We start from the raw sequence: 12,689 nt of genomic DNA on the forward strand, positions 1-12,689 counted from the left end.
AGGTTCATCAGTTTGGTAAGGGCTGCTGTTTCCAAGATGGTCTGTTGTTGCCGCGGCCTCCCGAGGCAGGAACACTGTGACGGAAGGCAGAAGGGCAAGCAAGCCAAGCGCTGCTGTGTGAAGCCTCTTTCTTAAGGGCTTTAATCTCATTCATTAGAGAGGAGCCCTCATGACCTAATCACTCCTTAAAGGCCCCACTTCACAAAACCATTGTATTGGCCCTTAAGTTTCAACACATGAATTTGGAGGGAATGCAAATCATAGCACTCTATCATTACAGTTACCACAAAAGCTTCTCAATCGGTCTTCCCCACCTCAGCTTTTATCTCTCGTTGCCTAACCATTCCAATCCATTTTCTATATGACTATCAGAATGATCTACATTGCAAATCTGAGCATGTTATTCCCCCGCTTTAAATCCTTCATTGATTCTCCTTTGCCTCCTGGATAAAAGTCCAAGGCATCTTAGCATGATACACAAGACCCTCAGTGATCTGTCCCTGGTTCAAATGGCCGTAATTATCTTTTACTTTTTTCCCCTCAAACCTTGCATCCTTGTCTTAATCCTTTTGTGCTTGTATAACAAAATACCTAAGCCTGAGTAATTTATAAACAGCAGGATATATTTATATTGCTTACAGTTATGGAGGCTGGGAAATCCAACATCAAGTCGCTGACAGTTTCAGTGTCTGGTGAGTCTCTGCTTCCAAGATGGTGCCTTGAATGCTGCTTCCTCTGGAGGGCACAAACATTGTGTCCTCACGTGGGGGAGGGAAAGAAGGGCAAAAGGGCCTAGTTTCTCTAGCCCTTTTATAAGGGCACTAATCCATTCGTGAGGGCAGAGCCTCCATAACCTAATCACTTCCCAAAAGGCCTCACCGGTTAATACTATCACATGGGGTCTTAGGTTCTAACACATGAACTTTGGACAGACACATACAAACCACAGCAATCCCGATGAGGAATTGCAGTTCCCAGAATATGCAACTCTGCCTTCCTGCTTGCCTTTTTTTTCTGAGTCTTACTCTGTTGCCCCAGGTAGAGTGCAGTGGTGTCATCATAGCTCACTGCAACTCAAACTCCTGGGGTCAAGTGATCCTCCTGCCTCAACCTCTGGAGTAGCTGGGACTACAGGTGTGAGCCACCGGGCCTGGCCCCCACTTGATATCTTTTTTTTTTTTCAGACCCCATCCTGCTGCAGTCTTTATCTTATCTGGCTGCTTCATCCTTCAAAACCCAGGTCAGATGTTAGCTCCTCCAGCACACTATTCTTCCTCACCATTGGGTTAAGAGCCTACTCTATTTGTTCTCACAGTCCACCTCTGCTCTAAACCCTTATTGTATTTGTATTGTGATTGTTATTCTGTATCTCCTCAAGGGCAGTGGCTTAGTGTTTCTTTCTCTCTAGTTTCAGCTCTTATCACAGTGCCTTGTGCTGTGCACTTGATAAATGTCTGTTAAATGAAAAAATGTTCTCAGCTACCAAAATAGCTTGGACCGTAATTCAAGGACCAGTTTCAGTGTTTGAGAACACGCATAATTCGATGGGCTCCCATCAAATTTCTTGAAACCAGGAAATGGAAGAGCAAACGAAGTATCATTCTAGGAAAAGCTAAAATCTGGCCCCATTACAGATTAGCAAAAATTATGGTCAATAGTTTAAAACTACCAACTGCCACATGGGTAAAGAGGAAGACTAAACTATAATTATTACCTTGAAAAGTCCTGACAAGAGACTCCTTAGTTTTCAAAATGACACTATTATTCCTTGATCTGGTATCTCTTAGTAGCAGTGACTCTGGCTCTCTGTGTTCACTTGCCTTAGACCACTCCAGCTGGGTCTCAATACCTGAAATTAAATTTAAAATCCATCCATTCCTCCCACCCAATATATGAAGGATTAAACACCATCAGGCATCAATATTTATTAACACAAGACAAAGGAAACACATTCAATGAGTTAATAGAACACTGTCCAGCCAGATGTTAAATTTAAAAATGTATATCTACTCTAATTTCAAATAAATAAAAAAACTTTATACATAATTACACAGTACTGTAGTTTGAATTTGACACGGGTAAATATCTTGACAGAAAGTAAACAAACAGCATTTAGGACTAAAAAATTATTCTTATATCTTTACAATCTCTTCCTCTGGACAAATAACATGGCCCATCTACACATACCTAAACCAGAAATGTATGAATGATAAAGAAAAGGCCTATTGTGTATTTGGAGTACTGCAGCTTCTTGCTCCAAATACTCTTGCTTTTACATCAAAGCAGACAACAAAAACAACACTAAGGCATAGATTTTGTTGGAGTTTGAGGGTGAGGTGATAACTCCTCATTGCTTTAGTCTAAAAGATTCCTGGATATTCAAGGAAAGGAATTTATTTGGCCAAGATATTGAGCACCATGCCTGGGGCAGAGGCCTTAACAGAAAACCTAAGGCCTCGGGCCCTTTGTTGAGTCAACAAAAGCACAAGCAAGCATTGCCCAGGGACTAAAGTAAGGAGACACACTCATGACCAAGACAGGCAATGGTCCCTAAACAGCCTGAGGCAACACGACTTCATGAGGAAAGGACCTGGTACTGCGGAGAACAGGCCCTTTTTGAGGCAGGAAGTGAAGACTCTGCAATTCACTGATGCCGATTAGTATGCTGGTCATTCCTAGGGTCTCACTGATGCAGAAGATGGCATTTGTGCAGCTCTAAGAATTCCTAGGGCCAAGGAATTTTCCTGAGGCAGCCCCTTCCTGATCTACTTCAGTTAACTTTTGCTAAGAACCAGAAAGAGGTTCAGAAACCTTTGGACCAATAGATTTCTCTTAACTGAGATGGGGGCTTGCTGTTTAGTTTTCCACAGACATAAAAACCCAGACAGAATTGTGTCCCAGAGGATTAGAAAGGCTGTTTTTTTTTTTTTTTTTTTTAAATCAGTAATGGCCTTTCAGGCCTGTCTTAAGAATCAGTTCTACCACAAAGTTTCCACTTAACGTGGGAAGAGCAAGAGCAGCGTGTCATCAAGAGAAAGCTTTCTTACTCGAGTCTGCAAGAGAGCAGGCCTTCAGTCTGCAGATATCCCCACAAACCCCATCTAAGCTATTGACTCTCCTCTCCCTCCAGAGGATACTTGACCAGAGTTACTGAAGAAGTCCCCCAAGGACAATTCTCAGCCTTCCTTCTTCCACTTGCACATTCTAGCTGTAGGGGATATATAAAAGATCAATAATGCAGCCACATGGCAGAAAGCAAAAAATAAAGATAAATTAGAGGCCTGAGGAAAGACAAAACTGGATAATCAGTTCTTAAGTAACTGGGAGTTGGCCATACTCAGATTAAAGAAGTAATGTATTTGAGGGGATGGCTATACTGAAGACTTGAACTTTGGCTAATTTGAATTGAGATGTGTTTCATACACATTGGATTCCAAAGGCTTAGAAAAACGTAAAATATCTCATTAATAACTCTTATATTGATTCCATGTTGAAATAGTAGTATTTTTGAGATACTGGGTTAAATAAAATACATTAAAATCAACATCACCTGTTTCTTTTTACTTTTTAAAATGAGGCTACTAGAAAATTTTAAATTACAGACATGGCTCACCTTATAATATTTATATTGGACAATGTGTCTCTAGATGCTTATGTCCTAACTTGTGTTAAAGAATTATCAAAGCAACCTACAGGATAGAAGTATCTATAATTTTTTTTCTCAGAATTTGGGGATTATGGAGATAGACTTATATAATCCTCAGAATCCCTTGCTTTGTTTAATGAATCATTAAAAATAGTTTTTGGGTTTTTTTTGAGACAGAGTTTCACTCTGTTGCCTGGGCTAGAGTGCTGTGGCATCAGCCTAGCTCACAGCAACCTCAAACTCCTGGGCTCAGGGGATCCTCCTGCCTCAGCCTCCCGAGTAGCTGGGACTACAGGCATGCACCACCATGCCCGGCTAATTTTTTCTATGTGTTTTTAGTTTTCCAGATAATTTCTTTCTATTTTTAGTAGAGACGGGGTCTTGCTCTTGCTCAGGATGGTCTCAAACTCCTGACCTCGAGGGATCCTCCTGCCTCGGCCTCCCAGAGTGCTAGGATTACAGGCGTGAGCCACCACACCCGGCCTAAAAATGGTTTTAAGAAAATTACTTTCCAAATATTAGGCTGTTTTCTCTGCAAACCAAAGCATTGCTAGATGCTAGAATTTCTCGTCTGCCCCAATGTAAGTGCTTTTTTCCTGTACATCCTAGAACCTGCCCCCATCATGTGTAAATTAATTCCATCTAAAATGTTGCAAAAGAGATCTGGAACTGGAAAATGTCTTGAGGTCTGCCCTCTATGGAGAATGAGTTGGGAGGAAAAGAGGATTATGTAAAAAGGAGTCATAAAGTGGCTCTGAGTCACAAGACTGGGTAAAGGCAGCCCAAGAGTGCTGCCATAGTGAAGGGTCTGTTTTTGTATTATAAACCTTATTTTCAGGGTAATTACAAGTCTTAAAAATTGTTTAAAAACATATTTAGTTTACATGATGTTACAGTGGGGTAAATAATATGTATTATTAAAATAGTCTAAATAAATATTTACACAATAGACCAGAGTGGGTCAAAGAGAACCATTCTGATTTAACAAGTTAACTCTTTTCACTTTTGAGTACTTTTTAATTTTTAAAAATATTTCTGTAAGAAAAAAATAATAAGATTCAACTATGTTCAAATACATGAAGTATCAGACCAAAGAAAGGAAACCGAGCCAGAGGCCAAACTCAGTCCCATACTGTCTGCTTGGCCTGGGCACAAGTTATTTCAAAAGAGTTTCTTGCATACATCAGACTTCCCCCATTTCAGCATAAGCCTGGCTATTTTGGCAACCCAAATTGGTCAGATTTGTGTAGTTATGTGGCCTTATAGTTTAATGTGATGGTTGATCCCACTGCCTTCCCAGCCTACAATTCTTGCTTTTAAACTCCCTGCCCTCATGAATTGGAAGAACAGAGGACACTCTTCAGTTTGCAGAAAAGAGAAGCTGTATGTATAAACTGTAGACACAGTTTACAATGGGCCTGGAAAAAGAAGAACTTCTAAATTCTTATGTAGTCACTCTAAATTTGAAAGATAGTTTCAACACTGGGCCAGAGTAAGCTATAGTGGTTCCTTAGAATAGGGTGGGATCTGATAAATCTTAGTTTTTTCTTAACATTTTGATTTTTAAACTGAGATTCTCAGCTTATAGAAACAGGTTGAATTCATAAGAAGCTTAAGCTGATTCTGGGAATGCAAGCTTTAAAAACAAACATAGGCAGCTTTAGTTTATAAAATACACCAGCCAACAAAGACATAGAACAATGCGCAGCAAAATCTGCGAACAATTTGCACTTTTTCGTTACCTAATCAATTATACTACATTAAGAGAATATTGAAATTCTCTCAAAGTAGAAATGTTTCTACTTTGGTTGTAATTATACAAGCCAATTCTTCAATTCTTTAGCTGAATTATGTGTATTCCTATTTACATGTTTAAAACACTGGTCAAAATGTTTTACAGTCAAGAATTATATATATAAAGTAATTCTCATATTCAGTGGGTTATCTGTTTTGCTTATGGGTTGACTGCAAGTAAGCTGAGTAGTTCCATGTTAACAAAACCCGCAGAACATCTAGCTACGGCAAAATGGCAAAATACAGTACAGAGTGGGGAACTGTGTAACTCAGACTATCCTCTTCATGTGAATTCATTAAACTCCCTTACAAAATTCTAAAACGGCATTAGATAAAAATATAAGTATGTACAACAGATGAAAAAAAATGCAACATGCGCGTAACTGCTTTCATGTGGTGCTGCTCACGCTATGTCAAAGCTCATGTCTACTGGCCTGTTAACATTTTTTTCATTTGCCACCACAGAATTCCCCTTTCCTGTGTGTTGTGTGATTGCAGAATCCCACAGGATGAGATGAAGAATATAATGTAGCCATCTCAGCTTATTTCACATCATTTAAAAGCTTGCGCCTAGCCACGGGTCTTCAGTCTTGGTGATTCTTCAGGATGGCCCTGCAGTCCCCCCAAGGCTGGCTACATGTTATAAGCCACATAGATGGGGTCTAACTGGTCAGCTAGGAAGCTGTCACGGAGGTGCATCCTCTGCTTCTCTCCTCTGGAGTTGATCGGGATGACACCTGGGTCCACCACAACCACGACGCCAACTATGAGGTAATGCTCCTCCAGGACCACGTTGGTCACTAACGGGACCAGATCCAGAGCTTCCTGTTCAGAGCCACACAGTTCCACAACCACCACAAGCAAGTTGGTCCATGTGAACACAGCACTGAAATTCCAATGACATTCAGTTAACATGCTGTCATCTTTACCAGTCATCTTTTACAGTATCAGCCCAAGACTTATGCCCATTCCCCTGAGAACTGCCTTCTCTCATGGATCCCAACCAAAAGGTCAGCATCATGTCTACGATATATGACACCTTACCCCTGTGGTCACAGCTGATTAGGTGAGCTATCCAAAATCTCCTGGGAGTTTGGAAGTTGTTAGCTGGTCACCTGAACTGAGGACATGTGGATTTGAATGTTCTGGGGTAGCCAGGGGTGCAGAGAAACACACAGAATGGCTCTTCAGGGAGGAGAGAAAGAATGAAGGGAATGTCCCTATGTCTCTAGAGAGTAAGAGAGGATAGTGATTCCTGACGCCTTCTGTTCCTACCTTTTCCCAAGACCCAGAGTTAGTCTTTTTGGAGCTTCTGAGATTGCTAGAATTACTTTCCATTAAATTCTCTCTTTCACTTCAGCTTTTTTGAAGAGCGTTTCTGTTATTTGCAACATAAGAGCTTTGATTAAGATAATATTCTTGTTTTGTTTTCGGCTTTTTTTTTTTTTTTAATAGACCAGTCAAGTGCAGTCATGAGAAGGGGAGAAGAGTAGAACAAGGAGGTTGATCTGTAACCAACTGTGAATAACTGACTGAGATAACGCAATACCTTCAGACTGGCCTAATATTCTTGAGCCCAACAGGAAGAGCATCTGCCTGACCTTTATGTGAGCTACTGGTGTCCCACACAGTGTCTCCTATTATGCAAAAATGCCATAAGGCAGAAAGTTGCCTTCCACTGAGAGGGGTTGCTGGGTTAGAAAGTATAGCCTGACCTGTGATATGCAGTGCTAAACTGTTTAAAAACAGATTCTGATCATTAAAGAAAAAAATGTACACAATATCTAGTTCCATTAAACGTCGAATGTCTAAAATTAGAGGGTAACAATGGCACCCAGCTTCTCTGCATGTTTCCCAGAGGGTTCTTTGTCTGAAGATGTTCTTGCCTTGGTCAGAGTCTTGTTCAGGTCCAGGGAGAGACTTTGATCAAGGCAAGAACATCTTCAGACAAAGAAGTATTTGAAAAGCATGAGCAACCATTAAAAGAACTATGGCTATTTAGCATGGGGAAAAACCTCAGGAAGAGCACATTGACTTTATGCAGAAAGGAAACTGCATGGATTCTGTATAGTCAAGAACCCAGAATGTTAAAACTATAGAGTTTTAATTTTATGGAATGTTAAGTCATCATGAGGTTGGATGATCCTTTATCAGGGATAATGCAGGGGGAATTCCTGCAAAGAGAGGGAAATTGGATAAGATACTAATAATGATCCTTTTCATCTGCTTACTACTTAACAGTTTACAAAATATCTTCTCATTTGATCCTTCTGATAATTAGGAAGTAGTGGAGAGAATGTTTTACAGATGAAGAATGCAGGGTGGGAGAACTGAGCCTTTAAGCTGGGTCTTCTGACCGTAAAGTCATGGTTCTTTCTACTATACTATACCAACTTCCTAGAGGTAGATGATCTGTTAGTCCCTTCCAATTACGAGAGTCTATCATTAAAAAAGGACTCAGTCCCACAGTGTCCTTGTGGCCTCACCTGGTTCCTGTGAACAGGTCTTGTTGGCCACAGCAGACTGTACACCCAAGACAACAATCAGTCTACTTACTCTTCATGGAGTTCTATGTCTGTAGTAGGTGGGTATTTGGTACAGATGGCTGACTAATCAGATCGATTTAAATTACTACTAAAGCTGAGGTGGGAAACCCAACCTGTGTTGGGGAATTTACCATTCGGCAATGCTTCTGTGGATCCGAGACACTGAGGTCTCAATATCGATTGGGTGGTATCGCAGTCCTCTCAGCTCCAGCGTTTCATCCAGAGCTCCCACCACATATAATGCGTCATGACGCTCTGACAGAAAGAGAGAGAAATGTGGCTCAGACACACAGTGAGTGCAACATCATGTTGGCGTCAAGAGCACAAGGTTCAGACCACCTGTCACCAGGCTCACTCCACCTCTTACAAGCTGTGTAACTTTGGACAAATTCTTTAAGGCTGAGTCCTGCTACCCCTCTGTGAGACAGGGATGATAATAAATGGCCACTCTGAGGACTAAATGAGTTAATCTATGCAAGGTAGTTAATGTGTGTGGTGCTTTGTAAATGCTACAAAAAAAAAAATTAGCTATTCTTATTACTACGATGTGCCAGGAACTGTGCTCTAAGTGCTGGGGAGACAAGGACGACCATACATGATTCCTGCTCTGAAAATCCTTATAGTCTAGTTGGGGAAAAAGACACACAAATAGGCGCTCCATTGTAACGCAGCAAGCCCAGTAACAGGAGTGTACGTGCGGTGCGAAGGGAGCGGAGGACATCCATGAGCCCAGCTCGAGGGTCCAGGGAAGGCTCCCGGAAAAGCTGAGGTCAGGGCTGAGCCAGATGATGGCTGGGGAGGGAGGTAGAAGGAGAGAAGCTCTGAGGCTCTTGGAGAAAGAGGAGCATGTGTCACTGTTTCTAGATAGCTTCATGGAATCCAGATAGAAGGAGCAGGATTGTAGAACAGGGAGACTAGTCCTGGTTATGAACAGGTTTGTAATCCAGCTAGGACACAGAAGGGAGATGATTTTGTAAAAATTTCTGGACAAGGCAGATTTCTGAAAAACTCAGCAAAACAAAGTGACTGAAGCTGTTGGAGTGAGAAGGATTAGGAGGTCCAGCAGAGGTTTCAATCACCTGGGATGAGCTCATAAACACAGCAGTTAATATGAATGAGTGCTTTCCACGTGCCAGGTACTGTTCTAGGTGTCTAAATGCATCCTATCATTTAATCTCACGTCATTTTCATGAGGCAAGAAACACAGTCACTCCCATTTTCTACATGGGAAACAGAAGTTAAGTGATTGCTCAAGGTCACACAGCTAGTGGCCCAGACGGGCAGCAAAGCCAGGGCACCAGGGGTGGATGCTGCCCTCTTCTCCACTGTGCTGTCCTCTGTCCTGCTTCTCCGTGTGACAGGAGACTAGGGGACAGTATGGAACAGATGCACAGAGCTAAGGAGAAATAACATGGTCCAATTTAGGCCTTTAAAGCCTAGGGAGTTATTTGTATCAGTTCTTCAAGTGCATATGGCTAATGTTGAGTATGTTTAGTGGCTGTCAATGCCAGTCAGGAAGAAAGGGTGAGGGAGGCAGCAGTGAAGCCATGACAACCAACTGGGCAGATGACTGGAGGGAATCCTCACACCAGCGCCTCGCCACAAAGCAGGCTTGTATCCACTCCAAGACACTGAGGGGCTGCAGCACTTCAGAGAGATGGCTCCACAGAACTGATGGCCCTCGCGGGGATTGGGACTGTTCCTCCCACTCCCAATTTTGCAGGGGTAGAAAAGCTAAAAGCTGTAATACCACCCCAGGAGCTCGTTCAGGTTTGGAATCAGCCTACAGGGCCTGTAAATCTGAGATCTGCCAGGGGTATTTAAGCATAAGGCACATCTCCATGACTGCCCTGCCGTCCTGACCCACAGTTCAGGGACACTGATATGGTGACCCCGAGTGTTCACCTCCTAGATGCTCTTCACAGGGCAAAGTGTTACTTCAAATAAGTTCACTTATGGGTCCAAGAGTTGTCGAAGTGGACAACTGAACACACACACACACACACTCGCCACAGTCCAAAGGCAGGCTGAAAGAGGTCAGTCAGTGCAACAGAAACGCGAGGCAGGACAGAAGGGAGCAGTTGTAGCAGGAGATACCTCCAGTGGCCGCCGTGAGCTCTGTCCGGCGCACGAAGCCTAGGTATCCTGTCCGAGCCCAGAGTGTCTGAGCAGCATCCCCAAAGCTGAGGCGAGTGTTGAAGTGATCAGCTTGAAGAGTCTCACTGTCATAGATGGTGTAGTAGCCACTGGCTGTATGGGGACTGTTCACCCAAATCTACAAGAAAAGGGCACTGGTCACAATTTACTAAGAATACATAACTGTATCAATTCAATTCTCTTAGGACAGATTATTTTAATTTTTTAAATCTCATTTTTATATTGACAACACAACTGTAACAATTAAAGCATCTGACATTTAACAAGAGTTTACTACGTGCTGAACAGTGAGGTAAGTACCTTACATGCCTAACCTCTAACAATCCTAACATGTATGACATGATAATACAGTTCACACTACTATTGTTCCTACTTCACAGATGAGCAAACAGGAGTTACGTAATCCATCTAATCCAAGATGCAGGAACTAGGAGACTCACAACAGCCATGCCTGTGGGTCTCCACAGACCACACTCTTACCCACAAGGCTACACTGCCTCCCTGGCTCAGTTCTCATGTTCTCCCAGAGTCCCACAAAAAACGCAAGGGACTGTCTCTGTGCTTCGGGTATAACTATGGGATAAAGCCCTCAGGGAAACTCCACAGGGTATTTGAGTTTACAATCTAAACAGAGCAATAGGTAACAATGGTAATAATAACAGTATTTACTGAGAATTTATTATGTGACACTGTTCCATGTGCATTACAGGTTCAGGTATTAATGCATTTAATTGTCACAATGATTCTACTTGGTGGTGCTATTATTATTTATGGATGAGGAAACTGAGGCCCAGAGAGGTTAAGTAACTTGCCCAATATTGAGAAGCTGGTAAGTGACAGAGCCCTGGTCATCCGGCTCCTGCACTTGTAATACTCCTCCCACTAAGCTACAGGATGGAACATCAGTGTCCTTCAAAGGTTTGGGGGAAGAAAAATTAAATTTTTGAATATTTTTATAATGTAAAAATGGATACATTTTAGAAAATGATATAGTATTGGCATGATTTTTAAAAATTTTAAATATGTGGCTCATTTTAGTTCTACCCCTTAATAGGTGGGAATAGACAGGACTTGCCCATTTTCCTTTCCAGCTAAGGGAGTGTCAGTGGACAAATATGGGACTATTTATAGTTTGGGTGCCTAAATCTTCTCTTGATCCCAGTCTCAATCTCCCCCTTCTGCCCATTTCAGTCTCATGCCTTACAGAAAAACATTAATTCTATTCACAATGGGGGAAACACTAAATCTACAATTTCACTGATTTCTAAAATGTGAACCCTAATGTTTTTTACTGCTGATTTTTCAGAGTAAAAATGAAAATGATACATACCTCTCCAAGGTGAGAGTCTCCAACAGGCCCTTTGGTCTCAGGATTCACAATAACCACTTTCACTCCAGGTAAAATCTAAAAATCAAAGGGAAAACAAAGACTGGGTTTGATGAAATCTAATAACCTTGGAAATGCTGCTACTTGCTGGAGATGTGGGAGTGGCACAAAGGGCATGAGCTAGCAGAACTGGACATTACAGTGGCCACCCTGAGGGGACAACTGCAGACACCTGTTTTGCTCTCACTAAACCTTCCTCAGTTGAGTGAAGATGAGGCCTAATAAGATTTATCTTCAAAAATAAAACAGGGAACCAGTCTATCATCTCTTCAAAGGGATGGGACACTGCAGACCAGGACCGTAACAGTAAGAATTTGTAGAGTACCCTAACCATGGAACTTCCCTCTTTCATGATCTATCTCATTTACTGCAATGATGGCAGTAAAGCCCCTTAAAACAGAAAGGGCAGCAGGGAAGGACAGCAGAGAGACTGCGCTCCAGTTCACAGCTAGTGCTAGAGTTGGAGGAACTTTAAGAGAGGAAGGCAGCAGCTTTGCAGGAGAATGGAAAGACATCCACGTCCCTGGGCTTGTGAAAGACATCATATGCCCGGGATCTTCTCAGGAGGGAAAAGGAAGAAACATGCTGGCTGAGAGAATGGCTCAGTCATTCTAACAAAAGAAAAGCCTCTCCGGGTACCCATATTCTGCCCACTGAAACCTCCCTTTTTATCTTGGACTTCTAAAGTCTGAGGTTACCTGAGAAGCCCTACAATGATCATTTGGGTGCAAACCTCTAAAACCTCAAGGAAGGCAGAGAAGAGGCTGCTCCCTCTAGCTCGAGAGGCATGCTTGACTGCTACCTGAGACAAGCAAAGATTCACCCAGGCAGTAATGAAAGCACCGAAACCTCACTGTGAAGAGTTCACACGGAAAAGTGAAGCTGAGGCTAGCCCCCATGGAGTTGAAACACCACCGGGCGGGCTTGGCGGGATTTTTTTTTTTACCTTCCCAACCCCTATTCCTTTCAGAATTACTAGAAGGGATTCTAAGGCATCATCACTATCTTATCAAAGAAATGAGAAACTGCCATCTATCTTGATAGTGCATGTGAGTGTCCTACCATCTGTAGTAAGCTACGCAGAACTAAATCTCTCCTTTGACATTTTAAAGCCTCATTCTAATTTATGAACTCTTATCCCCATAGATGTGTTTTTTTT

General features: G+C 42.2%; 1 protein-coding gene across 2 annotated transcripts in view; it reads right to left on the reverse strand.

Annotated features, from left to right (window-relative positions):
- Positions 1–5,800: 5,800 nt before the first annotated feature.
- Positions 5,801–12,689, reverse strand: part of DIP2B (disco interacting protein 2 homolog B) — a 209,474-nt gene continuing 202,585 nt past the window's right edge. For both annotated transcript variants that reach the window (XM_045554932.1, XM_045554933.1), the window contains exons 35-38: positions 11,474–11,548; positions 10,084–10,261; positions 8,118–8,241; positions 5,801–6,326 (exon numbers count right to left, since the gene is read on the reverse strand). In XM_045554932.1, the coding sequence (XP_045410888.1) occupies positions 6,074–6,326; positions 8,118–8,241; positions 10,084–10,261; positions 11,474–11,548 (630 nt within the window). In that variant the 3' untranslated portion in view covers positions 5,801–6,073. The remainder of the gene's footprint in view (positions 6,327–8,117; positions 8,242–10,083; positions 10,262–11,473; positions 11,549–12,689) is intronic.

The sequence above is a fragment of the Lemur catta genome, chromosome 6 (genome assembly GCF_020740605.2).
Source record: "Lemur catta isolate mLemCat1 chromosome 6, mLemCat1.pri, whole genome shotgun sequence".
Taxonomy (NCBI): Eukaryota; Metazoa; Chordata; class Mammalia; order Primates; family Lemuridae; genus Lemur; species Lemur catta.